The sequence below is a fragment of the Leopardus geoffroyi genome, chromosome B3 (genome assembly GCF_018350155.1).
Source record: "Leopardus geoffroyi isolate Oge1 chromosome B3, O.geoffroyi_Oge1_pat1.0, whole genome shotgun sequence".
Lineage (NCBI taxonomy): Eukaryota > Metazoa > Chordata > Mammalia > Carnivora > Felidae > Leopardus > Leopardus geoffroyi.
In genome coordinates, this window is record NC_059337.1 from 103956095 (window position 1) to 103983340 (window position 27246).

Consider the following 27246-nt stretch of genomic DNA (forward strand, 5'->3'; position numbering starts at 1 on the left):
GGGTTTATGCCACTATATACAATAGGAAAGGGCTACATAGGCTGACTTTATAATTGTGAAGCTAGCTCATATTTCCACAGCTACTGTGCTGCATAATTTCTAATAAGTGGTTTTAACAAATGTCAGATTATGAAAAGTTTCCTCAATTACAAAAACTTATAAAACATTCAAATTGCTAAATCTGTTTCCTGCCGAGATTTTGCCACTGGAACTAGTCATCAGTCATTAGGGCTGTAATCATAAATGCATATATTTCTTAAAATTACAAATAAAATTATACATCATAACTCGTATAGATTTGCTACTTCTCAAAGCCATAAAAACAAAGCAGTCTGAAGGAAAGGAAGTATTAAGATATGCTTCATAACTTTGCATAATGAAACTACTTAACATTAAATCTCTATTGTTTATTGAGTTGGTTAGTGTTGCTGGTGAAAACAGTTTAATACGCTCATTCTGCTGAGTTATTTGGATCTTTTAAGTTTCCTTCGTACACGTTTCGTATCTTAATTGTTTAAAAAAGTATGCAGCCATCTTCTAAGTTTTGGGTTTAAAGGGACTTAGCGTGATGCCGTGTCATGGCCAAGGCCTCTGAGAACAATTGGCTGGAGTACACTTTTTAACCATCCAGGTTTGCTACTGAACACAAAATACGCCATCAAGCTTGGGTAATAGGCTGTTTGGGGGTCTTCTGCGTTTTTAAACATTTCAGACAAAATGTGATGAAAATTTGTAATTTGGGGGTTATTTTGAAGTTGGTTGCTTTCAAGAAATCGTGCCTCCCACTGTGCAAATTATTTGGCATACCATGAAAACTTAGTAAAAAGTGAAGCGTACGATGGTGATTCCTAGAAAGCCCAGTTCAGTGTTTTTTCCTTCAGACATTTAGGTGTAAGTTGATGAGCTATAATAAAAGGAATTGTTCTAAACCTTGAGTAACTTTATTATTTAGTGGTTAATGCATAAATCTGAATTTTAATGGGAATTGTGTGGTTATACTTTATGGAAGATATTCATAATCTTACTCCTTCCATTTCAGTTGGGTGTTTTTGAGGACTTTACAGTTTTTCCCCCAATGTTATTTAGTGGCTTAAAATCAGGAATAATACTTAATACTTTTCCTTTTAGCATACTTTTAGTAGTTGATACTTATGTAATTGAAAATTCAGGCTAGAACCAGTTTTCCTTTTGATTGAATCTCATGAAATGGAACAAACCTTGGTAGGATTTTATCTGGAGTGAAAGTAAATTTTTATAAAATGTGGAAAAAGGGATTGTTTGCGAAGTTATTAAAGGTGGAAGTATTTTACATTTTTTTAGAGGCAGTGGTGGTGGCTTCCAACATGTAACTTTATTTTTTTAATTAATTAATTTATCTTCCATGATGTAACTTTAATATACCCTGCCCTCAATGATTGGTTTATGTTAATTAGGTCCAGACTGGCCACTGACTGTAATTTACCCACAGAGTATTGGAGCATATGAGATGCATATGAGATACCCACAGAGTATTGGAGCATATGAGATTTATTATAACTGGGGGTGGGTGAACGACCATGGAAAGAGAGGTTCAGCAGTAGCTGGCTTCCCAGTTTGACCTTTTTCCAGGTGCACTGAAGAGATACATAGATAAGTGTTGATTATGTGATTGAGCCAGAAGTAACATTTATACAGTTTTCGGGAACAAGAAGGATAAGAACTTGGGAGGGTAGGGTGGTAGATTTGCTGTTTGTTGTGTCCTGCTTTACCTTACTTCTTCCCTGTAAGCCATTACATGTTTTTAGTTGTCAGTAAGAGTCGACACTAATCGTAAATACTTAACAATAATTCTCAAATGCTGCATTGTGGCCTGCCTGCTCGGTCCTGCTTACTTCAAGCAGGAGTTTGCAGCGTAGAAGGGAGCGTCGGGCACCTTCCACGTTGGGTCCTTTGCATGCAAGTAACACTGAAGACAAATACATTCATGAATTTTATGAGGCACGTCAAATGTGTGTTCTGAAAGAATCTCAGGTTTCTGTTATTTGCCTTTTGATTGTGGGTTAGACAAACATGTGACTACACATGAAAATCAAATACCACGTAGTAGAAAGAAAAATATACCTTATCATCAATAGCAAACCTGTGTCAATGGTGTAAATTGTAACCTCCTGATTTATCCATTGTGTCAACAGATGAAGAGTATTCCATCAGTGAGAAAACTCCTGCACAATCAGTACCTTTCCTAGGAATCTTATCTAGGTCTCATGGATTTTGTGGACCAAAAAGAAGGCACTTGTATATTAACCATAGAATTCTGAGCTTCACATTTGTTAGGACGATCTTAATCCTTACCCCATATTCCGTACCCCAGTGGAGAATTCTTGTTATTTGCATTATCTGGATGAAATTTTAAATACTTGACCACCCTTCCCATACTGTCTATCATACTCTTGGCACATCTTTCTTTATTGACTAACCACTGTACTTTACTAGAATGTGAACTGCATGACATTTAGTGTTAACCCAAGCACAACGCAGTTTGGAAGATTTATTTACTGGAAATATACTGGAAAATATATTTTACATGTAACATAAAAATATGTTTATATAAAAGAAAACATACTTCAGTGACTTTTAGATTATTGGATGTTTTGAATCATCTATATCATTGCTTTACTCTATTAGTATGAGCCCTTGAATTCAGCATCCCTCTCTCAAAGTGTAACAACTTGGATTTTGATTGTTAGTACTGACATGTGACTATCTTTTACAATATAGTGGTTGTGTTATTAAAATGATCACAGTAATGGTGTTTTAAGTATGCGATTATTTCTTCATACAGCTTCGTAACATGTTATCTTTCTATAAGTCAGGTTAGATTCTAAAAATACGTATTTCAGTTGAAGAAATGTGTTTTCTGACCTCCTTCTATGAGGCTCTGTGAGAATCAAAATGAGAATGGAAAACATTTTTTCTCATATCATAAGGTGTCCTTAAATTAAAATGGAAAATAGTTTAGACCGTTTTGCAATTTATTCTTGAGTTCTGGTGAAGAGACTTCTTATTTTATTCACCACCTCATTTGAATTTCTCTTTTTCTTTTTTATTGAAGCAGTTTCATCAATGTCAGTAGATAAATGTGCCTCTTTTTAGTGAGCTCATTTTAAGATGCCACTTTAACGCATTAAGTATATGTAAATAAATTTACTAACTCCTTAGTTGCTTTGTAAAAAAAATGGTTAAGCATATTTATTCAAAAGAATAAAATGAAAATGGAAAGTAGGACTCTGGGATTGCTGAGTGAAAACACAATGGTGTTTTTAATTATGTCATTTTAATTTGAAAAAAAAAAATCCTCAGACTACGTCTATGGGTAGATGACAGTTGTTTTACCTTATTTTGGATTTACATCTATTTATAGTCCATCTGTACATTTGACTTTATGGATTGATACCAAACAGCTCATTTTGTGGACCCAGAACAATTTTACTTAAATCTCATGCTTAAGTAATAATGTCAGATTGGAAATTTCTTCCATATATTTTTTTTCTATTTTTTTTTTTTTTTTTAATTTTAGAGAGAGAGATAGAGGGGATGAGTGGGGGAGATGACAGAGGGAGAGGGGGAGAGAATCCCAAGCAGGCTCTATCTGTGCTCAGCACTGAGCCATGGCGGGGCTCAATCCCATGATCCTGGATCATGACCTGAGCCAAAATCAGGAGTCCTACGCTTCGGCTGACTGAGCCACTCAGGCAGCCCTCCTTCTGTATATTTTTAAGAGAAAGATTACTTAGCCAGAAGTTTAGACTACCAATTCACTTAACAGTATTGTATTCCGTAAGGTGTATGAATAGTGTTTCCTTCTACTTACATAATTTAATTCTGCCCTCCCACCCCAAACTATAAATATATGTTGTAGCCTTTTGAGGGAAAAAAAAAAAATTGCGGAATATGTGTTCTGGTTAGAATTATTCCCCAAGGGGTGCCTGGGTGGCCCAGTCAGTTGAGCATTGGACTCTTGATTTCAGCCCAGGTCGATCCTGGGGTCGTGGGATCCAGCCCCGCATTGGGGCTCCATGCTGAGCAGGGAGCAAAGATTCTCTTTTTCTCTCTCCCTCTGCCCCTCTCTCCAACGTGTTCTCTCTCCCCCTGTCTAAAAAAAATTGTTTTTAATGAATAAGTAAATAGATAAAAAATAGTTATTCCCCAAAAGAGATTACAGCTAACTTGCCTAATCATTTACTCCGGGCACCCTTTGTTCAGAGGGATCATCTTTGTCCAGGCTCATAAAATAACCAAGACCCCAGGAATCAGAATAGATGATGGCTTAGTTGGAGGCTGTAGGTATTCTGTACGCTCATACAAAAATACTTTTTTATTTATTTTATTTAATTTTTTTAATTTTTTAAATGTTTATTCATTCTTGAGAGACAGACAGAACATGAGGGGCAGAGAGAGAGAGAGGAGACACAGAATCCAAAGCAGGCTCCAGGCTCTGAGCTGTCAGCACAGAGCCCAACGCAGAGCTTGAACCACAAACTATGAGATCACGACCTGAGCTGAAGTCGGATGCTTAACCGACTGAGCCACCCAGGCGCCCTCAAAAATACCTTTTTAAAGATTCATACATAAACAGATAATAAAAGGGTTTGCTTAGTCATCTTGTTTGCTTAAACAAGATTCACCTTCAGACGTATTCATCAGTGTGATTTTTGCATCATCACTTAAGTAAATCTTTTGCACATTTAATGTCTTCTATCTTAGACTTAATAAGCAGTGGCTTATTGATATGGATGGTTCATTGATATTTGGCTCAATAAGACATAAGGTGAAAACCTATTGTCTTTGAAATTTCTGAAAAACGTGAGAAAATTTAAGGGACTTTATTCATACATTAGTATGTGAAAGGCAATGTGAATAACTGTAAATCTCTACTTTCTTATCTCCTTTGAAATACTCACTTTAGACAAGGAACAAAGTAATATAAAATTCTTTTAGGTAAAATTATGATTTCTATACTCTTGCCAAGAGAATATTGAAACACTTGAATTAAAGTACAGGGTGGAAAAATGGATTATTCCGTAGTTTCTGTAAGATACATCCATATGGACATTGCTTTATTTTTTAAAAATAAAATTTGGTTACTAATGTAACAAAAACTCGTGTAATAAAAGTTAATGTAGCAAAAGCAAACATGAATCCTTCAATATTTCCCTCAATTTCATTTGTTACTAAGGTACCACTTTTATAATAGTAAAGCACAACATGAAAGACAACATGATTCGTAAACAAAATTTACCCCAATACCAAAACATCTTTCCTTTCAGTTTTTTTGCAATGAAAAAAAAAAAAAAAAAAAAGATCAACTTCTAAATAGTGGCAAGAGCAAGTATGTTTTGGATACTTCGTTCTGGTGGCAATGGTGAGCCGAGGGCTGGAGGCACACAACATGCAAAGCTGTCGAGTTGATGTGAGCCTAACGGCTGAGATAGGGCAGTAGCAGTATGGACGGAGAGGCGAATGAGTTTTTACAACGTTGATGAGGTAAAACTGGCAGGAAATGGTATGTTCGACGTGGAGATAGGGACAGGAGCTTTGACAACGACTTTAGGTTTCTTAGGTAACTAAACTAGGTAGATACTGAAAACCACTAAGACAGAATACAGGAGCAGGAATCATTTAGGGAAGAGGATGAGAAATTAACTTTGCCCATGTTGATAATCAGCTTCTGTGGGACACCCAGAGCTGGAGTGGCTTTGTTGTGAGGTGTACAGCAGTCAGTTGGAGACACGTCAGTCTGCAACTAAGGGGGAGGCAGTACTAGAGACAGATTTGGTTACTTCAGTTTGCAGTCGGTAGCTGAAGTCAAGACTGAGTGGATAAGGCCACCCATGTGGAGTATGTACGCGTGAGAAGAGTTGGCTGAGAATGAGATCTTGGCAACATCAGGTTTGAAGGACATAACGGATGAAGGGGAGCCATTCAGAGAAAACACAGAAGGAAGATCGAGAGCCACAGAAGGAACACCAGAGGGAGGCGGAGCCCGGGTCAACTCAGTAGAGTGGGTCTGGGTCTGGGATCAGTACAGCAGAGAGGTCCTGGGGGCCTGTTGTATTTGGCAGTTGGATAACTGGGTGCTATTTCAAGAGAATGCTAAGGTGAGAACAGAGAATAGAGGCTACGGATGTGGACAACAGGAAGCTAATGATCCTGAAAATGATCCTGAAATGTCTTTGTGAAATCACCGTTGACTTCAACCTGCTCTCTAGTCAGTTAGCTCTGTCCATTCGGGTGAAACGAAGCAAGCTCAGATAATGTAATATGCCTTGGACAATATACCGAGATTGCCTGGCTGCACAGTCAGTGAGCGAACTGAAGACCGCCAGAGTCTTCAGAAAGTCCTCATGCTTCCCATTGCAGACATCATCCCTTGACTTGTCAGCAGAACCCAGACTCAGCTTGCAGTGTGCCGATGTGAGGCATCACATGTCCTTGTTAGCATGGGATTTCCCATCCCCTGCTTTCAATAATAGAATCGAGTTCTTGTTTAACTGGCCTGTTCCACCCTTTACCAGTTCGATGTCCCCTTCCCCAGCTGACTTTCCACTACCTGGAGTGACTTCAGCTTTCAGTTCACTCATTTCCTTGATGCCTCTACACTTGTCTTCCATTTAACTGAGACCTAGAGCCCTTTGCTCATCCTTTTTATTGCCTTCATCAGCCTTCTGCTGCTTTGCTTCCTTCCCTACCCAGTCTAGGCCCCATGGTTCAGTACAGACTCCCTTCCCTCCTGCCCTTCTGTCCTACCCACATAGTAAAGCCGCTAACCCTGGCTCTATCCAGCCTTTCCAGGCCAGCTCAGGTTGCTTCAGACCTTTCCACAGCCACGCTCATGGATCCTGCCACTCCACACCCACCGTCTCTGCGGCCTCCCTGAGCATTTATTGCAACTTGCAAATCCTTGTATGTGTCCCTCCTCGACTTGTGGAGGTGCCCCCCAACAGATGTTTTGAATTGTCTCCTTTTTAATTTTTCTTTTTGGGGGGTGGGGAGGATTCTCCTTTTTTTTTTTAATTTAATTTTTTTTAATGTACATCCAAATTAGTGAGCATATAGTGCAAGAATGATTTCAGGAGTAGATTCCTTAGTGCCCCTTACCCATTTAGCCCATCCCCCCCCCCACAACACCTCCAGCAACCCTCTGTTTGTTCTCCATATTTAAGAGTCTCTTATCTTTTGTCCCTCTCTTGTTTTAATATTGTTTTTGTTTCCCTTCCTTATGTTCATCTGTTCTGTATCTTAAAGTACTCATATGAGTGAAGTCATATGATATTTGTCTTTCTCTGACTAATTTCACTTAGCATAATGCCCTGTTCCATCCACGTAGTTGCAAATGGCAAGATTTCATTCTTTTTGATTGCCGAGTAATACTCCATTGTATACATATTCCACATCTTCTTTATCCATTCATCCATCGATGGACATTTGGGCTCATTCCATACTTTGGCTATTGTTGATAGTGCTGCTATAAACATTGGGGTGCATATGTCCCTTCGAAATAGCACACCTGTATCCCTTGGATAAATACCTAGTAGTGCAATTGCTGGGTCATAGGGTAGTTCTATTTTTAATTTCTTGAGGAACCTCCATACTGTTTTCCAGAGTGGCTGCACCAGCTTGCATTCCCACCAACAATGCAAAAGAGATCCGCTTTCTCTGCATCCTCGCCAATATCTGTTGTTGCCTGAATTGTCAATGTTAGCCATTCTGACAGGTGTGAGGTGGTAGCTCATTGTGGTTTTGATTTGTATTTCTCTGATGATGAGTGATGTGGAGCATTTTTTCATGTGTCGGTTAGCCATCTGGATGCCTTCTTTGGAGAAGTGTCTATTCATGTCTTCTGCCCATTTCTTCACTGGATTATTTGTTTTTTGGGTGTTGAGTTTGATAAGTTCTTTATAGATTTTGGATACTAACCCTGTATCTGATACATCATTTGCAAATATCTTCTCCCATTCTGTCGGTTTGCCTTTTAGTTTTGCTTGTTGTTTCCTTCGCTGTGTAGAAGCTTTTTATTTTTGATGAGGTCCCAATAGTTCATTTTTGCTTTTGTTTCCCTTGCCTCTGGAGATGTGTTGAGTAAGAAGTTGCTGCAGCCAAGATCAAAGAGGTTTTTGCCTGCTTTCTCCTTGAAGATTTTGATGGCTTCCTGTCGTACATTTAGGTCTTTCATCCATTTTAAGTTTATTTTTTTGTATGGTGTAAGAAAGTGGTCCAGGTTCATTCTTCTGCATGTCACTATTCAATTTTCCCAGCAACACTTGCTGAAGAGACTGTCTTTATTCCATTGGATATTCTTTCCTGCTTGTCAAAGATTAGTTGGCCATACGTTTGTGGGTCCTTTCTGGGTTCTCTATTCCATTCCACTGATCTGAGTGTCTGTTCTTGTGCCATGTCTCTGTTTTTTTAACCCACTCATTTATACATGTTACATGGTCGGGAAAATGGTGATTGATTCTGAATCTTAGCATAAAGCAGATTTAAAGGCAGTTTGTTGAAATACGTGTGTTTTAATGGATATTCACTGTTTACAAAAGGCTGCTGAAATCAATGAAATTTGTATAAGCTTAGCTTATATACATTGCTAGGAAAACCGCAAATCAAATAGTAAAATGATGAGGCCTCCAAAATGTTTTGTATTCTTCATATCTTATGTATGTATGCATGCATTCTGTTCTTAGACATACTGCTGTCTCTTCTGTTTTTCACAAAGCTATGGCATCTTCAGCATTTATTTTCAGAATTTGCTCACATAGTTTCCCTTGAAAACGTAATAGAAATAACAAAGAGGGAAGGCAGCGTGTTTCAGTCAGGGCTCTTGGATGCAAGCAATGGACTCTGGCTGTGTTTTCACAGAAAAGAAATGTATCAAAAGGAAGTTGAGAAGAACTGTACAATAATACAAAGGACAACCTAATGTTTAAATGGGCAATGGGTCTGAATAAACATCTCCAAGGAAGACATACAGATAGCCAATAAGCACTTGAAAAGATGCTCAATATCATTAGCCACAAGCCATATGTGTGTATTGTTTTGTTTTTAACCATTTAAGAGTAAGCTGCATAGATGGTACCCTTTTACCCTTAAATGCTTCAAGGGGTGTTTCTTAAAAACAAGCACATTTTCCTACATATCCACAGTGCATTTCTCAAAGTCAGGAAATTATCACTGATACAACACTGTTATCTATAGAGGTGATTCAGATTTTGCCAATTATTCCAATAATATCCTATTTCACAGAAGAAAATTCGAGATCCTACCTTTTATTCTATTGTTGTATCCCTTTAGTCTTCATATGGACCTATGGGGTTTTTTTTGTTTTTTTTTTGTTTTTTTTTTTGCTTTTTGTTTTTGTCTTTCAAGACCTTGACATTTTTGGGGGTATATATTGGCCAGTTATTTTATAGAATGTTCTTCAGTTTGAATTTGTCTGTAGCTTCAGGTAATACATTTTGGCAAGATTACCATAGAAATGATGCTCTATTCTTTTGATGGGACTAGATCAGGAAGTATATGATGTTTGTCCCATTTCTGGGCATTAACTTTGATCATGTGGTTAAGATTGTGTCTGCCTGGTTTGCCACTGTAAAGTTAGCATTTTTCCTTTTGTAGTTAATCTATTTCTAGACAGATACGTTTCGACTTATGTACATATTTCTGTTACTGCAAAACTTTTACCCACTAATTTTGGTATCCATTATTCTGATGGTGATCACTGCCAAATTCCATCATTTCTTCTACAGTTATTAGTTGTTGACTTTCTGTGGACTTTCTCTTCTCCCGTTTATTTGTTTGTATCACTATAGGTTATTTATTCATTGGGTTGCAATCTATTACTATAATTATTGATATTTAAATTATCCCTGATTTGGCCCCTTTAAGCTGACTCCTTGTCCTTTTGTCATGTCCCCTTTTGAACACTTCCTTACGTTCTGGCACAAGATAGTTCAGATTCATTTTATACTTGAGCTACCACAGACCTGGAATCAGCCAGTTTTCCAAGGAAGCTAATTTGTGTGTGTGTTTTTTAATGCTTATTCATTTTTTTGACAGAGAGAGACAGAGCGTGAGCGGGGAGGGGCAGAGAGAGGGAGACACAGAATCTGAAGCAGGTTCCAGGCTCTGAGCTGTCAGCACAGAGCCTGATGCGGGGCTTGAACTCACAAATCATGAGATCATGACCTGAGCCAAAATAGGACGCTTAACCAAGTGAGCCACCCAGGCACCCTGAATTTATGTTTTAAGTAGAGGAAGGAATCTTATACCTTATGCTGACTTTCCAAAATAATATTGACAGATGAAACATGGAAATTCCTTTAAAAATGTTACCATTCTTTAAGATTAATTCATTCTCTCATTCACTGAGTTTCCTTTCTGTGCTTGGAGCTAAAGACTTCCAATATAAATGAAGTTTAACTCCGGTTCACATTTCAAAAATAATGTCAGAATAATTATTGCAGGCAGTTAACATGCCATAAATATTCCAAGATGAGCTAGAAACCTGGGAATTGAAGAGAAATTTGAGAAAAGAGTAGAGGTTGAATAAATAGAAGCTTAGATGACATTCAGTTCGTGGGTACAGCATGAGCAGAGGTATGGCACTGGGAATAAGCATGTCTTATTAGGGAATTTTGAGGAGCCTAACTGGTTGGTAGAGATAATAATGCTGGTAATTAGCGGCTAGGTACTATTCGCTGGGAGCGTGGATTCCAACCTGGCTCGTTTCCTACAGGCAACGAAGAGTCCTTAAATTGGGGGACTAGGTAGTCATAAAGAGCATGTTTTAAGAAGTTTAATGTGATGTTATATTGCAGAATTGATTGGAAAACGGAAGACAACTTAGGAAACTATTAAAATAATTGAGTCTAGGGTAGTATGAGGACAAGTTGAAAGGAATTTGGAATGTAATTTAGAAGGAAGAAATGCTTTAATGTGTTGAATCAGGGTCATTGGAAGAATGGGGAACCCTGAAAGAAATAGGAAACTGGTGACCTTTATAAGGGAAAGAAAAGAAATAAATTGCAAAGAGGACCTCAAAAACAGGTTCAGTGATATCAAAATTGTATTTTAACTTTTTTTCTAAAATGCTTGATTAAAAGCCACAACTACTTCACAAAATTACCCCACCACTTTTTACACAAAACAATATAGTTTAAAAGCGATGACTTAGGGCTATATAATATTGTAACTATTAGACATGGTAATGCTTACTGAATCACAACACGTGTTAGAGATATTTGGTAACAGCTCTTTCATCATTTTAGACTTCTAGTGAAATAGGACATTGCTGTGCTAACATATTCCATCACGTTGCCAGTCTCAAATCAGATCTCTGGATTGAGATCCAGCTTCCTGATCTATTTGAGACGTCTGCCTCTCGTTGGCACTGGGGCTGAGAAATTTGTTTCCAAGTGTAGCGTTTGGTTCTCTTTGTGTTAATGAAGTTCACATTCCCATCCCTGTCTTTAAAAGAAGATACTCCGTTTTCAACTTCAACTTTGTGTTGAGAAGAAATCACTAGAAACTAAGACCTTAACTTTCAAGATCTTAAAATCACCAAATATTGTGACGAAGACGTCTTTGCCATATGTTGAGAGATACACTCTAGTGTGGTCGTGTGGAAGGTGCCTAGGTCCATACATGCCACAAGAAGTGGGAAAGGGTGTTCCTGAATAGATCTTCTGCCATTTCATTAATTTTTACAATTCAGCATAGCTCCGTGTTAACCAGACCATCCTTCTTTGCGGCTATAGCAAGAAAAGTGACTCAGTATCTCTCCAGCTACTACTTGTTATCTCTCCAGCTACTGTCACTTCAGGCTTTCTGCACTGGCTCGAATCCTAGAGGTTCCATCTGAGAACTAAACCTCATTCAGTGCATGGGAGACCCAGCCGGCTCGTTCCCTCATTTGTTGATAAGTTAATATATGGACTTGCTAATTAAAACGTGTGGGAAGAAATTATTACATGAAAGTAATGTATTAACCATATAATGTGTTGGGATAGGGCTGGGTGACTGTCATAATTTCTGCCGCTACAGTTTCTAAAAAGGAAAATAAAGTCGGTTCTTTTTGTTGGGAAAGAAGATTTCATGTTATCTGTATTTGCAGGCTTTCTGGCTCCCATGCTGGAGGAATCCTTGCTGCGGGGGTGTTTTCATTCTCTCGTCTAACATGGCACTGGTCCATTGCAGCAGAGGTTTTCAGCTTAAACAATCTGTTTGTGGGGCTGCTTATGGCTCTTACTGTACATTTTGAGGAGGCAGCAACCGCCAAAGAAAGATCAAAGGTAACCTATTTTGATCAAAGTGAAATCACTTTTTGTTTTAATTTTTAGACAGTTGCTATATTTCCTTTTAACTTTGGTTTGGGCACTGTGTATCTGATCTGATTACTGTCAAGGTAATCTAGGCATGTCGAGAGAGAAAATATTCTGAGTTCTTTTACGGTGACCCGTGATAGCCTTTATACAACATGGGACTTTTTTTCCTCTCAGAGTTCAGAAGCTCTCTGGAGAATGAGAGGATTGGAACCCCCTCCGAGTCCTACGGGAGAGATAGGCTTGGTGGTTAGCCCCACTATCACGTGTGTGTGCATGTGCGCATGTGTGGTCGTAAGAGGCCAAGCTCCAGACTGACCACCTTAGGTTATATGCCAATATGGTACATTGACTGACTCTCTAATTGCCAAAAAGATCCAATTTGTACTGTTGGGGCGGGGTGCACCTGGGTGGCTTAGTCAGTTAAGCATCCGACTCTTGATTTCGGTTCAGGCCACGATCTCACAGTCATGAGATCAAGCCCCGCATCAGGCTCCATGCTGGGCGAGAAGCCTGCTTAAGATTCTCTCTCCCTCAAAAAAAACCCCAAAATATTGTACTATTTTTTAACTATAAGAAGAGTATCAAATGTATAAACAAAGTAGTTCAGAAGAGGTTACAATAAATTATAAGGCAAATGCTAATAGCAGAATCATTTGAAATGTGAAGGAACCCGGTCTTCTAGGAGCTTACAGTCTACACATTGGAAAGTACCAAACCATCTTAGTATAGGCAACTTTTTGTTGCTAAAGAATATATGAACAGAAGAATACCCTGGTTTATCTGGGGTTTCCATAAACAGTTCTGTGCTGCTTTAGAGTTTACTTTTTGTTCAAAATAACTTTTTCTGATTATGAAAATTGCACATATTCAAAAAAAAACAAAAACAGCACCCATGACTTGGTTTCTAAATAAAAAGTGTTATACTTTATTTTACTTATTATTAAAATTTTTTTTGACATTTATTTATTTTTGAGAGAGAGGGAGAGGCAGAGAGAGGGAGACAAAGGATCCGAAGCAGGCTCCAAGCTGTGAGCACAGCTCACAAACTCCAAATTCCCAAACTCCCAAACCATGAGATCATGACCTGAGCTGAAATCAGAGTCGACCACTTAACCAACTGAGTCACCCAGGCATCCCTATTGTACTTTATTTAATAGGAGAAAAAATGAAACGGAAAGAATGACTGAGCTTTAGTTACAGGTTTTACTTCAATGACACAGTATCCTATTATTGTTAGGACTTACCTAGTCATCACACAGAACTTTCGGAAACTTAATTTGAAGGCAGTCATGTAAGGTCAAACTGCAGTGATTGGATGAGAATGGGCAATATTATAAAAAATAATGGTGATAAATATTAGTGTCTGTTGAAGTGTGACTGCTTGTGTCTAAGAGGTTGACTTCAGCCTGACCTATGGTACAAGTGCTTGGTTTTAATATAAAGAATAGTTTTTTACCATCGTACTTACTTATGAGTTTTAGATAAATTTTTAACTTAGATTTTTTTTTTTTTTCAGATAGCTAAAATTGGTGCTTTCTGCTGTGGCCTTAGCTTATGTAATCAGCACACAATAGTACTCTATATTTTGTGCATAATACCATGGATTCTCTTCCGACTTTTAAAAGAGAAGGTAGGTTTTTGAGTGTTTTTAATGAAAATTCATAATATTTTATTAAGGCCCGATATAACATTTATGGCATCAGAAAATGTGTAGCTTTAAATTTTTTTTAGTTTTCTATAACGTGCAAGTGACCTTAGGCTCTAACAACATTGACTGGAAAAAAAATAGGATTTACAAAAATGCAGCATTGATTGCAGTGGCATCTCGCCTGTTTCATCATTTTCTTAGTGATTCTGAACAGCACCTTGATAAAAATAGGAGTTACAACACTAATAACAGATTTCCTTGATTGTTTTATTATATGTTCTAAGACAAAGGATAGTGTATTCTTAATAGTTTATTAATTCATCCAGCTGTTTGTCAAGCCCCTGCTCGCTGCCAGATGCTACTCTAGGTGTTAGGGATGCAGCGCCCAACAAAACAAGACACTGTCACTGCTATTGTGACCCAAAAAATAAAATCTCTGGTAAATAACAATCCTGTTTTCTCAGAACAGATTTCTGTAGAATTCAAGATGATTTATTTCAGCTTTTCCTTTCTCTCAAAGGAAAAATTATTATTAATTTAAATAGCGGTATAAAGCGACATGAGAAAATTACTATACTCTGTAAGGCGTTAGGAGATGTACGTAAGAAGGCAGGGAGCTGAGTTAGGTGTGAGTTTTTGGAAAGACGGAAGCCCTTTATTCTGTCAGTCTTCCTCCCAGAGGTTGAAACAATCTAAATACAAAGCCAACACTGGAGTCATTTTACTTATTGTTTATTGGTTTGTGAATTATTGTTTATTTGTTAGCTACATTTGTTTATCATTTCATTGTTTGTTGCTATAGTCAGAATTATATTAGAAAATACATGTTTAATAAAATTATTATACAGAAATAGGGAAATTGTTCCAAAACTTTAGGTAATTGTATTTACTGTACTTGAACATATTTTGTCCTTAGCTTCTGGCAACAAAGCAAAAAGGATAACATGGAGGTTATAAAATTCTTATGTGATCAAAAATAGATAAAAACGAAACATAACAATTGACAGGAGAGATCAGCTTTTTCTTGGAACTGGATTCTGTGAAGTCAATCACGTCCATTATGTAAGGAATATTAGCATAGCAGGCAGTGTCTAATAGTGGTATTATAGAATATACAGAAAGTTCTTTATCTGGTCTTTTATTATATAAACCCTTGATTTTTAAAGTTGGAGATATAACATAAAAAATATAATTCCGTGAAGACTTTTCTATAGAGTACAAACCTGAGGAGGCGCAAATATTTTCCTTGCAGATTGACGGATACACAGATGGGGGTGCCCTCGCACCCTGCTGTCCGTGATCTTAGCCGGTGTCTTTTTTATTTTTCCAGTCTTCATTTTTTTCCTTTTTCTTTTTCCAGCTTATTGAGATACAATTGACATATAATACTGTGTAAGTTTAAGGTGTATAGGATGATGATTTGATACGTGAGGTTACCACAATGCGGTTCTTAACACATCCATCACCTCATGTACTTAAAATTGTGTGTGCGTATGTGTTGAGAACTCTTAAGATCTATTCTCATAGCATCTTCCAAATGTACATTACAATACTATAATGACCATCCCCCAGACTTACTCATTTTATAACTTTCTCATTTTATAACTATTTGCACACTTTGACCACATTCACTCACTTCCCTCAATCCCTAAACCCCACCTCTAGTGATCACCAATCTACTCTGTGTTTCTGGGAGTTCAGTTTTTTAAGATCCCACGTATAGGTTAGGTCATTCAGTATTTGCCTTTCTCAGTCTGACTTATTTCATTTAGCATAATACTGTCAAGTTTTATCCATGTTGTTGCAAATGGCAGAATTTCCTTCTTTTTTGTGGCTGAATAATACTCCATATTATGTATGTATGTATGTATATGTTTTCTCTTAGGAATTTTATAGTTTCAGGTCTTTCAATCAAGTCTTTAATCCATTTTGAGTTAATTTTGTCTGTGGTGTAAGATAGTGATCCAGTTTTATTCTTTTGCATGTGACTGTCTGGTTTTCCTAACACCATTTTTTGAAAAGACTGGTCTTTTCCTCTTGTGTATTTTTGCCTCTCTGTCATAAATTAATTAACCATGTGTGCCTGGGTTTATTTCTGGGCTCTGTATTCTGTTCCATTGATCTGTGTCTGTTTTTACCCCAGTGCCATACTGTTTTAAATACTGTAGCTTTATAGTATAGTTTGAAAAGCCTGCAGCTTTGTTGTTTTTTTTCAAGATGGCTTTGGCTATTTGGGATCTTTTGTGGTTTCATACAAGTGGATTGTTCTATTTCTGTGAAAAATGACTTTGGAATTTTGTTAGAGATTGCATTGAATCTGTAGACTGCTTTGCATGTTTTAACAGTCCTAACTCTTCCAATCCATGAACATAGAATGTCTTCCCATTTATTTGTGTCTTCTTTAGTGTCTTTAATCAGTGTCTTATTGTTTTCAGTGTATGGGTCTTTCACCTCCTTAGTTAAATTTATTTGTAGGTAGGGGCGCCTGGGTGACTCACTTGGTTGAGTGTCCGACTCTTGATTTCCGCTCAGGTCATGATCCCAGGGTTGTGGGATCGAGCCCACATCAGGCTCCATGCTGAGCATGGAGCCTGCTTAAGATTCTCTTTCTCTCTTCCTCTTGCCTGCTCACTCTCTAAATAAATAAATAAATAAATAAATAAATAAATAAATAAATAAATAAATAAATAAAATTATTTAAAAAATTATTTTTAGGTATTTTATTCTTTTCTGATGCAATTGTAAACAGAATTGATTTCTTAATTTCTCTTCCTGATAGTTCATCGTTACTGTATAAAAAGAAAGCAACAGATTTTTTTATATTGATTTTGTACCCTGCAACTCTACTGAATTCGGTTTGTAGTTCTGACAGCTTTTTGGTGGAGTCCTTAGGGTTTTCATTATATAAAATCGTGTCATTTACAAATAGTGACAGTTTTACTTTTTCCTTTCCAATTGTATGCTTTTTATATTTTTTCCTGCCTAATTGCACTGGCTAGGACTTCCAATACTATGTTGATTTAAGAATGGTAAGAGTGGGCATCCTTGTCTTATTCCTGATAATAGTGGGAAAGCTTTTAGCTTCTCACTGTTGAGTATGATGTTAGCTGTGGGCTTGTCACGTATGGCCTTTCAGTGACCATATACCTACTTTGTTGGGAGTTTTTATGGTATATGAATTTTATAAGTGGTTTTTCTGCATCTGTTGAGATGATCATATGATTTTTATCTTTCACTCCATTAATGTGGTGTACCATGTTGATTGATGTGCAGATGTTGAATCATCCTTGCATCCCTGGAATAAATCCCACTTGATCACGGTATATGATCCTTTAAATGTATTGTCAAATTGAGTTTACTAATATTTTGTTGAGGATTTTTGTATTGATGTTCGTCAGGGATATCTGATATGGCCTATAATTTTCTTTTTTCTTTTCCCTTCCTTCCTCCCCACCTTCCTTCCTTCCTTCTTTCCTTCCTTCCTTCCTTCCTTCCTTCTTTCCTTCCTTAACTATTGACATTTTAATTATAATGTGTGTTGGTGTGGGTCTCTTTGGGGTCATCTTCTTTGGAAGTCTCTGGGCTTCTTGGATCCAGATGTCTCTTTCCTTTCCCAGGTAAGGGAAGTTCTCAGCAATTATTTCTTCAAATAAGCTTTTTGCCCCTTTCTCTCTTCTCCTCTCCTTCTGGGACCCCTATAATACACATGATTTTCTACTTGATGTTGTCCTGTGAATCTCTTAAGCTGTATTCACTTTTACAACTTTTTTCTTGTTGCTGCTTGGTTTGGGTGAGTGCCACTCCCTCTATTTCAGCTCACTGATTCTATCTGCTTCATCCAGCCTGCTCTCGAACTCCTATAGTGTATCTTTCAGTTCAGTTATTGTATTCTTCAGTTTTGTGAGTTTGGTACTGCCTTATGTTTATGTCTTTGTTGAACTTCTCACTGTGTACGTCCATTCTTCTCCCAAGTTTGGTGAGCATCTGTATGACTGGTACTTTTAACTCTTTGTCAGGCAAGTTACTTATCTCTGTTTGATTAAGATTTTTTTTCCCCAGGGTTTTATCTTGTTCTTTCATTTGAAATGTATTCCTCTGTCTCCTCATTTTACTTGACTCTCTGAGGTTGATTCTTTATACTAGGCAAAATGGCTGCCTCTCCTAGTCTTGCAGGAGTCGCATCGTGTAGGGGATGTACCTCATTGTTTAACCTTGCTCTAGTTGTCTCTCAAACCTTTATGATTGTCTGAGCAGCCTGGGTTTTCCTTGGTAGGTTCCAGTTATTGTGTCAAGGCCTGTGAGTGTTCCAGATGGAGGGATCTCAGCACCTAGTTTCATGCTGATTGGAAACTAGAACCTCAATTAGCATCTTTAATGTATGCAAATATATATATATATATATATATATATATATATATATATATATATATAGTCCCGTGGGAGTGTAATCATAGGCCTTGCTGGCCTCCAGACCAAGCAATCTGGAGGCCTCCCCTTAGGGACTGATGCAAATTTGGGGCTCTAGACGAGTATATGAGCTTCTTTCTGGGAGATGCCAGCAAGCTGTAGTGAGGCCAGGTGAGAGCTCAAAGATGGTATCCTTCAGCCAGCGTTCCCTGAGAGCACTTCTGTAGCCTTTAGATGTGTGGTAAATCTGAAACTTCCCCACACCTCAGGCTGAAGTTTTTTCACAGGAAGACCAAGGGTGTGTTTTAGTCTGTTGTCGGTGCAGCCCCTTGGGGATGGTAGCTTGTTAAGAACTGTCTTTCCAATGGTTTCAGACCCATAGGACTCCTAAACACAATCCCCCTTGATCACCAGATCCATGCACTGAAGGGGCATCCCCTGTGTGGGCTGTGCACACTGGCTGGCTTTGGTAGAGCCACGATGGAGTGGCACACAGGAGTGGGACGCACTCACTGGCAATAACAGGGTCAAGGAGAACGCCAGAAATGGTACCCTCCAGCGTCTCTGTCCCCAGAGAGAGTTCTACCAGGCTTCTGCGCCTACAGCAGACATTTTAAGATTAACAAATGAGGGGCGCCTGGGTGGCTCAGTCGGTTGAGCGTCCAACTTCGGCTCGGGTCATGATCTCGCGGTCCCTGAGTTCGAGCCCCGCGTCGGGCTCTGTGCTGACTGCTCAGAGCCCGGAGCCTGTTTCAGATTCTGTGTCTCCCTCTCTCTCTGCCCCTCCCCCGTTCATGCTCTGTCTCTCTCTGTCTCAAAAATAAATAAACGTTAAAAAAAAAATTAAAAAAGATTAACAAATGAATCTTCTTCACTTACGGTCTAGCACTTTCTAGACTGCTGCTTCTGTACCAGGTTTTGGGGCGAGTGAGTCTACACCTTGAGCCCTTAAGAACAGAGTCTCTGTTTCCTACAGCACTGTGAATTTCCTGAATGTTTGCCCCTTTGGCTTTCAAAACCAGACATTTGGTGGGGGGTTGTCACTCTGGTGCAGGTTCCAAAGGTTGGGGTGCCTTAATGTGGGGCACAAACCCCATACCCCTCAGGGAGAAGTCCTGTATTTATGAGATCCCTCCTGACTGTGGGTTGCAGCATTGGGGTGAGGTTTTCTGTAAGACCATGTCTCTGCCTCTTCTACCCGTTTTCAGGTGGCCCTTTTGTTCTTTGTTGTGGAGGCGCTTGTTCAGGTAGTTTTCAGGTCTTTGTAAATTTGTGTCCGTGGGAGGAGGTGAGTTCAGAATCTTCCTACCCTGCCACCTTGAACTGCCTCCTGATTACTAAAGCTTTGTAATGTAGTTTGAAATCAGGAAGTGTGATGCCTCCAGCTTCATTTCTCTTTTGCAAGATTGTTTTGGCTATCTGGGGTCTTTTGTGGTTCCATACAAATTTTAGGGTTCATTTTTCTATTTCTGTTAAAAATGCCATTGGAATCTTGACAGGGATTTCATTGAATCTATAGACGGCTTTGTGTATTATGGACACTTAAAAATTTTTAATTCTTCCAATCTGTGAACAAGGGATATCTTTCCATTTATTTGTGCCCTCTTCAATTTCTTTCATCAATGCCTTCTAGTTTTTAGTGTATCGATTTTTCACCTCCTTGGTTAAATTTATTGCTAGATATTTTATCGGTTTTGATGCTATTGTAAATGAGATAATTTTCTTTTTTTTTCAGGCAATTTATTTTTAGTCTGTAGAAACACAACTAATGGTATGCATTAATTTTGTATCCTGCAACCTTACTGAATTCATTTATTAGTCTAACGGATTTTTGGTGGCGTCTTCAGGATTTTCTCTATATAAGATCATGTCATCTGCAAACAGAGACAGTTTTCCTTCTTCCTTTCTGATTTGGATGCCTTTTCTTTTTCTTGCCTGAATACTCTGTAGTACTTCCAGGACTGTGTTTAACAGGAGTTGATAAGAGTGGGTGCCCTTGTCTTATTCCTGACCTTAGAGGAAAATCTTTCCTTCTTTCACCATTGAGTATGATGTTAGCTATGGACTTGTCATATGCGGACTTTGTTATGTTAAAGTAGACCCCGGATCAATTAAACCAGAATTATTTTAGGGTGGGATCAGCTACTGGCTCAGCCCTGCAGGTGGGTGAACCCTGGCTGGGATCTCTGTTTGGGCACCGCTGCCAGGAGGGACACCATCTGCCAAATCTGAGCACTGGTTGCTGAAAACCCTGCTCCCCGTCTCCTGTCTGTGTAATCCCAGTGGTTGAGCCCAGCCAACCCCTTTCCCCGACCATGGTCCTCATGAGGTGAGAACTGAATGAGCCTCCTGGGAAGTGTCCTGCATGTTGGGGGAGCTGGATGTCCATCTGGGACTGTCTTTTCCCACTGGAAAAACTAGCCCCAGGGATGCTCTGCCAGTGCAGTGCGGTGCTGGCCTGGGGGTGGGGTGATGCAGTCAGAGTGCTCCTCCTTCTTCCTAACACGGCCCTTCTTAGTCCTTGTGGTGCACAGTGCGCTTCAGCCTCACCCCTAAATCCTGGGATTCTTCACAATGATGTCTTGTCTATGGATAGTTGCTAGCTGGTGTTTTTGTGGGGAAGAATGAAGTCAGGAATGATCTATGTTGCCATCTTGGTGGCCTTACTCGTAGATAGGCTTCTGACATCAGAGAAGGTGCTTTCAGATACCAGAGCAGTGCATTGACAGTCAGGAACTTAAAAAGTAAATGTCTTCAGGCGCCTGGGTGGCTTAGGCGTCCGACTTCAGCTCAGGTCACGATCTCACCGTTTGTGGGTTCGAGCCCCACATTGGGCTCTGTGCTGACAGCTCGGAGTCTGGAGCCTGCTTCGGATTCTGTGTCTCCCTCTCTCTCTGCCTCTCCCCCACCCACGCTCTGTGTCTCACTTTCAAAAATAAATAAATACAATAACAAAAAAAGGAAATGTCTTGTGTTAGTTAATTGAAAGAAGAGCCATATTCTTTCTATGAAACATGCAGGACTCAGAGTTGATAAGGTGGGAGCCTTGTCTGAGAGCCTGTTTTTCCCATACTTAGGTCAGCTACTGATGCATGATGACATTTTGGGAAGTATGACTCTTCAAAGGGCATTTCATTTTCACTAGTTAAATAGCACAGGCTAGAATAAGGTCTACCAGTAAAGTGACAGGGTACTTGGATCTCACTGGTCAGGTGATTTGAGGCAGAGTACGAAGTCCTGAGTCAGTTGGTTGCAACCCTCGCTACTCAGATTACCTAGGAAGCTTTTAAAAAGTGTGTATATGTGTGTACATATATGTATACGCAGGTATACATCCATATATATATATATATATATATATATATATATATATATATATATATATATTGTGTGTGTGTGTGTGTGTGTGTGTTTATGCTGATCCCACCCTAAAATAATTCTGTTTGAATTGGTCTGGGGTGAAGCCCAGGCATTAATATTTTCAAAAAGCTCTGCAGATGATTCTAATGTCTGTGCAGCTAGAACTCTGAGCCACTCTCCAGTGCTCTCTGAAAACGCTCTCATGTAATTGTCTCCCTGTGTATTTCCCCCACAAAAGGAAAATTGTGCATCGTGCCACTTTAAATCAAACTTTATAACATGTAGGAACTGTCAAAATATAAACATTTGCTTTATTTAAAATTACTTTTAAGAATAGCAAAGACATGTTATCCGATTAGCTATTTCTTATACTCTTTTCATGCATCATTTTTGTGCATCTCATTACCTCTTTAGAAATATCTAGTGAAATCAGTACTATAATAAAAACACTCCATTTTCAATTAAGAGTGTTTATTTGAAAATGTTAATATAAGTCAACTGCTTGTTCTACTTCTGGTGAATGTGAACCTTGGTTCTTGTATTCATTGTCACATATGAATTTTCCTTTTTTGTAAAGGAAAAGTTGGCAATTTCCAATTATGATATTTGTAAGAGACTCCCTTTCCCAATTACTAAAGCAACCACTCTTTGAGTCTTTAGCATATCAGAATTCTTTTGGATATAATCTTTATGAGACTTTGTCAGTACTGTCCTTTATTTTAGAAATGTGCAGATGAAAAAATACATTCTCATACGAACGTAACAGCATTGTTACATACAACAAATTTCCATCAGTACTCCTTCCTATATGTAAACTGAGGAGAAAGCATTTGGATGAGCTGGGAGGTAATTTAAAAGCTAGCTTCATTTGTGCCCAATATTTCCACAAAATATCCAAAACCCTTGTAGACAGAATCATATCATCAGTGTGTAATCACAAGAGAGAATATAGTTGAAGCCTACTCCTGATGATGGTGGTGAAGTGAATTGGTATTAGAGTAATACATGTCATGACATGGTTTTAAATATAAAAGATGCAATCCACATGATACTCAGGAGTCTTCACTAATATTATTTGCTTCACCTGCCATGCAAAGGAATCCAGGCTGATGCAATTCTCTAGTAATCCACAGGACTCAGAAGGTTTAACATAGGATTCTGGGGTAACTTAACTATAAATTGAGAGATCAGCTCTGAGTAAACATTTTGGTGTTTTCCTCGCTGTGTTCTGGAAGTTCGGGGATGAAGGGACTAAAATAAACGTTGTTATACAACCCAATGTGCTCTGATGCAGGAACTCTCCCTGGGCTCTTTGTTGAAGCTGAGTCTGTGCTTCGGTGCTGGCTTGTTGCCCTATGTCTACCTTCCTGTCTCGTCCTACCTCAATCAAGCCCGTTGGACCTGGGGAGACCAGACAACATTGCTAGGATTTTTGACGCATTTTCTCAGGGAAGAATATGGAACATTCAGTCTGGTAAATTTATATTTAAAACCCTTTTGGGGCACTGGGCTGGCTCAGCTGGTAGAGCATACGACTCTTGATCTCCGGGTTGTAAGTTCAAGTCCCATGTAGGGTGTACAGATTACTTAAAAAATAAAATAAACTCTTAAAAATAAGTAAAACACTTTTAAGGAAGTAAATGGCAAAACTTCAGTGTTCTGCCTGGGCTTTGACTGAAAAAAACAATATTTATCAATGGCAGTACAGAGAATTTTCATTTCAGTTATTTACATAACAGACTTGCTCCTTGGAATATGGCCTTTAACAGACATTAGAAAAAAATTGGAATCCCCAAACCTGACATCATAATGTCGTATATCCCGAATATATTTCTCGGCATGACAAAGTTAAAAAGATTCTGCCGCCAGCACTTGAGACACTTCATTCTTAGCATCGGGTATCACTTTGGTCCCTCAGTCTGTGATTTAAAAATATTTGGAAAGATTAAAGAAAAAAAAAAAACTCAAAATTTTTAATCTACCTCGACCAAAACACTTCCTTTTTTCACATTTGACAAATAGTGTTCGTGGTACTATTTACTGTCATACCTATGTGTAAATACTTTATAAAATATAATTTCACCAAAATGGCATTATAAAAGTTCAAAAGGCCCTACTGTCCCTAAAACATAAATCAGGGCAAAACACTGAGTGTGGTTATGGTAAAGGTTATCTGAAGAATAGGAGGACAAACTCATGTTTTTTTGTGTGTTTTTTGTTTTTAAGAGAGACAGTTGTCTCGGATTTTTCTTTCATGGTTTGTGTTTTTTGTGCCTTCTACGAAGGCAAATCTCCAAACACTACATGTTATTTGACACCATTGATAGAAAATTCTAAACCATACAAAAACTAAACAGTCTATTACTCAAGGAGACATACAAAAGAAGTAGAACTATATATTATTAGAAAGTAGGGGAATAATTAACACCAAATTCAAGGTAATAGTTACCACCGGGGGGTAAGAAAAGCGAGGCTTGTGAGTGCTTTGTGAGATACCCTATGGAATTGGTGCAGTTCTGTTTCTTAAGTGAATGGTGGCTCTGTAGACTTTAAAAAAAAACTGTTTATCCCTTAAATACACATTATATATGTTATTTGTATGGAGGAGATATTTCATAATAAAATAGGTTAATGAAAGGATAATTATTAATTACTTCTTGACTTAGAAAGTTTGATACTTTAAATTTATACTCTGGCTTACTTATATTGGTTATTCCATTACAGTATTGCTTGAGGGCCATTCCAGATTTGAAATTTGTATAATTCACATGTAATTGTGAAATTATAGACTAACATGTGATAATGAGCTCTAATCAAAGTGCCTTAAAGAGACTCCGTAACAAAAGTGTAAAGTCTGTTAATTCATTAATGTGTTAATCATTCCTGCTGGAAATATTTTAACTGATTTTTAGCCAATCATTATTTCTGCATTAATTCTTCCTAAAGAAAGTGTTTAGTTTTCATTGACTTCTCTGCAAAAACTCAGTAAGGCTCTGAAGTAAAGACTGAATAAAGAGAGATGTTGCTTTGTCTATTTAAAGCACGCATATTTTAAATCAAGGTAGTTAAAATACAATAGCCTAACAAAGCTTCAGTTTAATGCTTGCACAAGTAAAATTTTCTCTTTTATGTTTAGGCCAAATCTGAAATAGGATCCAGTATGTCTGAAATTTTGCTGTGAGTATGAAATATTTGAAACTGTGTTTTGTTTTGTTTTTAAGTTTATTTATTTATTTTTGAGAGAGAGGGGGAGAGCGTGCATATGCAGGGGAGGGGCGGAGAGAGAGAGAGGGAGAGAGAGAATCCCAAGCAGGCTCTGGCTGTCAACGCAGAGCCCCATTTGGGGTCGATCTCACAAACCCTGAGATCATGACGTGAGCCAAAATCGAGAGTCAGATGCTTAGCTGACTGAGCCACCCAGGCGCCCCTGAAACTGATTTTAAGTAAATTCTCTATTCATTCCTTTAACTGAATTTTGGGATTTCTGGGTTTATCTCTTTGTGAAGCAGTATGTCTGAGAAGTAGCTTTAGCCTGTACAGGTAACAGTTGTGTGTGTATACTGTCAAACATTCTAGCATTTCCTTCAATAAGGTAAAGATTGAAGTGAGTAATAAATGCAGCAGTTATTAAGAGACTATGTAGAACCTATGCAACTAAAATGTTTCAACTTTCATTTGAATGCGAAATTACCCAATGCACTGTTTCTTTATACATAATTTATTCTTTGTTCTGGTTTTATATATGCTTTTTTTTTCAGAGATATTTTATAACATTGTATTTAGCAATTTGATTATTTTATTTTTATTTAGAATTGAGCTATGTTCTTTAATTCTTGAGAACTTTATTTACTTGATGTCTCTTAAGACTTTTTCTTTAGGCTGTCCTTAAGCTCTATTTTGGACTTAAATATTTTTAATATCCAGCCTTTTTTAGAGCCAGGTTAAGCAAATAAATTTCATCTGCAAAGAACCCACTAGGGTTCTTTGAAAAATGGGTTAATTTTGCTTTAAAACCCACACAGATTAAGACAACTTGAAAAATATCCATACCAATCCTTTACTATTTCTATAATATTTTCAATATAAAATTATGGCAAATAGTCTTCTATCACAGGTGATCTCCTAAGTAATTATTAATGTGGGATTCCCAGGACTATTTGAAAACCATTTTTAAAATATGGGGAGAATATTTTAACTCTGCATACAAGGCAGTTCATAGGTTCTCACAGTTTCTGTCTTGTTAACTTGCTAGCTTGTTTGCTTCCTGCCATCCTTCCTTCCTTTCTTTTTAAATGACCTTTTTCCCTACTCCCAAAATATGATGCATAATCATTATAGGAAGTTTAGAAAATCCAGGTAAGCAAAAATAAGAAAATTAAAATTATTATAATTCCAACATACAGAGATAACCACCAGTAACACTTTTGTCTGTGTCCTTCCAATATTTCTTCTATTTTTGTTTTTAAAAATGGCATCGTAATATGCATACTGTTTTATTAGCCTGCTGGTTTTCATTTTATACTGTAATTTGAAAACACTTTCCTGGTACCAATTATTCTTATGTAACCTTTTGTTGGTTCTCACAACTAATTTTGAATATTTTTTTTTATGTCTGACTGAACCTTTCGTGGGTCCTTCTTCTTTTTCGTTTGGAGAAAAGGTCGCCAGAAGCTCAGCTATAAAGACAGCTTTACCAGTGGCCGTGGACCTTCATTTTATTCTGCTTTGCTCCGTGCCAGAAGACTCACTGCTGCTCTCTTTTACCCACCTCCCAGGGTTATTATCACACTGAAGATTGCTAGTATATTTTACCTTCACAAATCCCACCTGAACTCCAAAGAACTCTCAAGAGTTAGGCACCTTTGTGAAGGCGCCTGGGTGGCTTAGTTCGTTGAGCATTAGACTTCGGCTCAGGTCATGATCTCACAGTTTGTGATTTGAGCCCTGCGTTGGCCTCTGTGCCGACAGCTCGGAGTCTTTCGGATTCTCTCCCCCTCTCTCTGTGCCCCTCTCCTCCCTCTCTCTTTCCCAAAAATAAAGAAACATTAAAAAAAAAAAAAAAAAGTAATGCTGGACTTTACATCTAACTTTTATTAGGTGCACATAAAAGTCATCTATTGGGGAACACAAAAGCTTCCTTTATAGTGAAGGAATAGCAGTTAGGTAATATGCCCAGAAAAAAGACATGACAAAAGTAATGACCACTCACACCCACGCTATTTGTTCAAACCAAATCATACTGTAGAATGGAGGCTTAATCCTAGCACTCTCTGACTGAGGGAGAGAATTTCTAGCCTTTAATTGTTTCAGGTGGACAGGAGTGTTGAGAGAAGCAACTCATAATTAACCTACTAGAAAATCCTTCAAAATGATGGGACCTAATCATCTATCCTTTTCCAGTCAAGCAAATTAAATTCTTTCCCCATGCATATCTCTAAATTGCAATCCTGTACAAGGAAATTATTGAATCTA

At 38.1% G+C, this 27246-nt stretch overlaps 1 protein-coding gene across 9 annotated transcripts in view; it reads left to right on the forward strand.

Annotated features, from left to right (window-relative positions):
• Positions 1–27246, forward strand: part of TMEM260 (transmembrane protein 260) — an 88864-nt gene that overhangs the window by 12333 nt on the left and 49285 nt on the right. For all 9 annotated transcript variants that reach the window (XR_006705028.1, XM_045451061.1, XM_045451062.1 and 6 more), the window contains 4 exons: positions 12149–12326; positions 13876–13989; positions 23069–23248; positions 24911–24951. Coding sequence is in view for 8 of the 9 variants with exons in the window: in XM_045451061.1 (XP_045307017.1) it covers positions 12149–12326; positions 13876–13989; positions 23069–23248; positions 24911–24951 (513 nt within the window). In the remaining variant the exon portion in view is untranslated. The remainder of the gene's footprint in view (positions 1–12148; positions 12327–13875; positions 13990–23068; positions 23249–24910; positions 24952–27246) is intronic.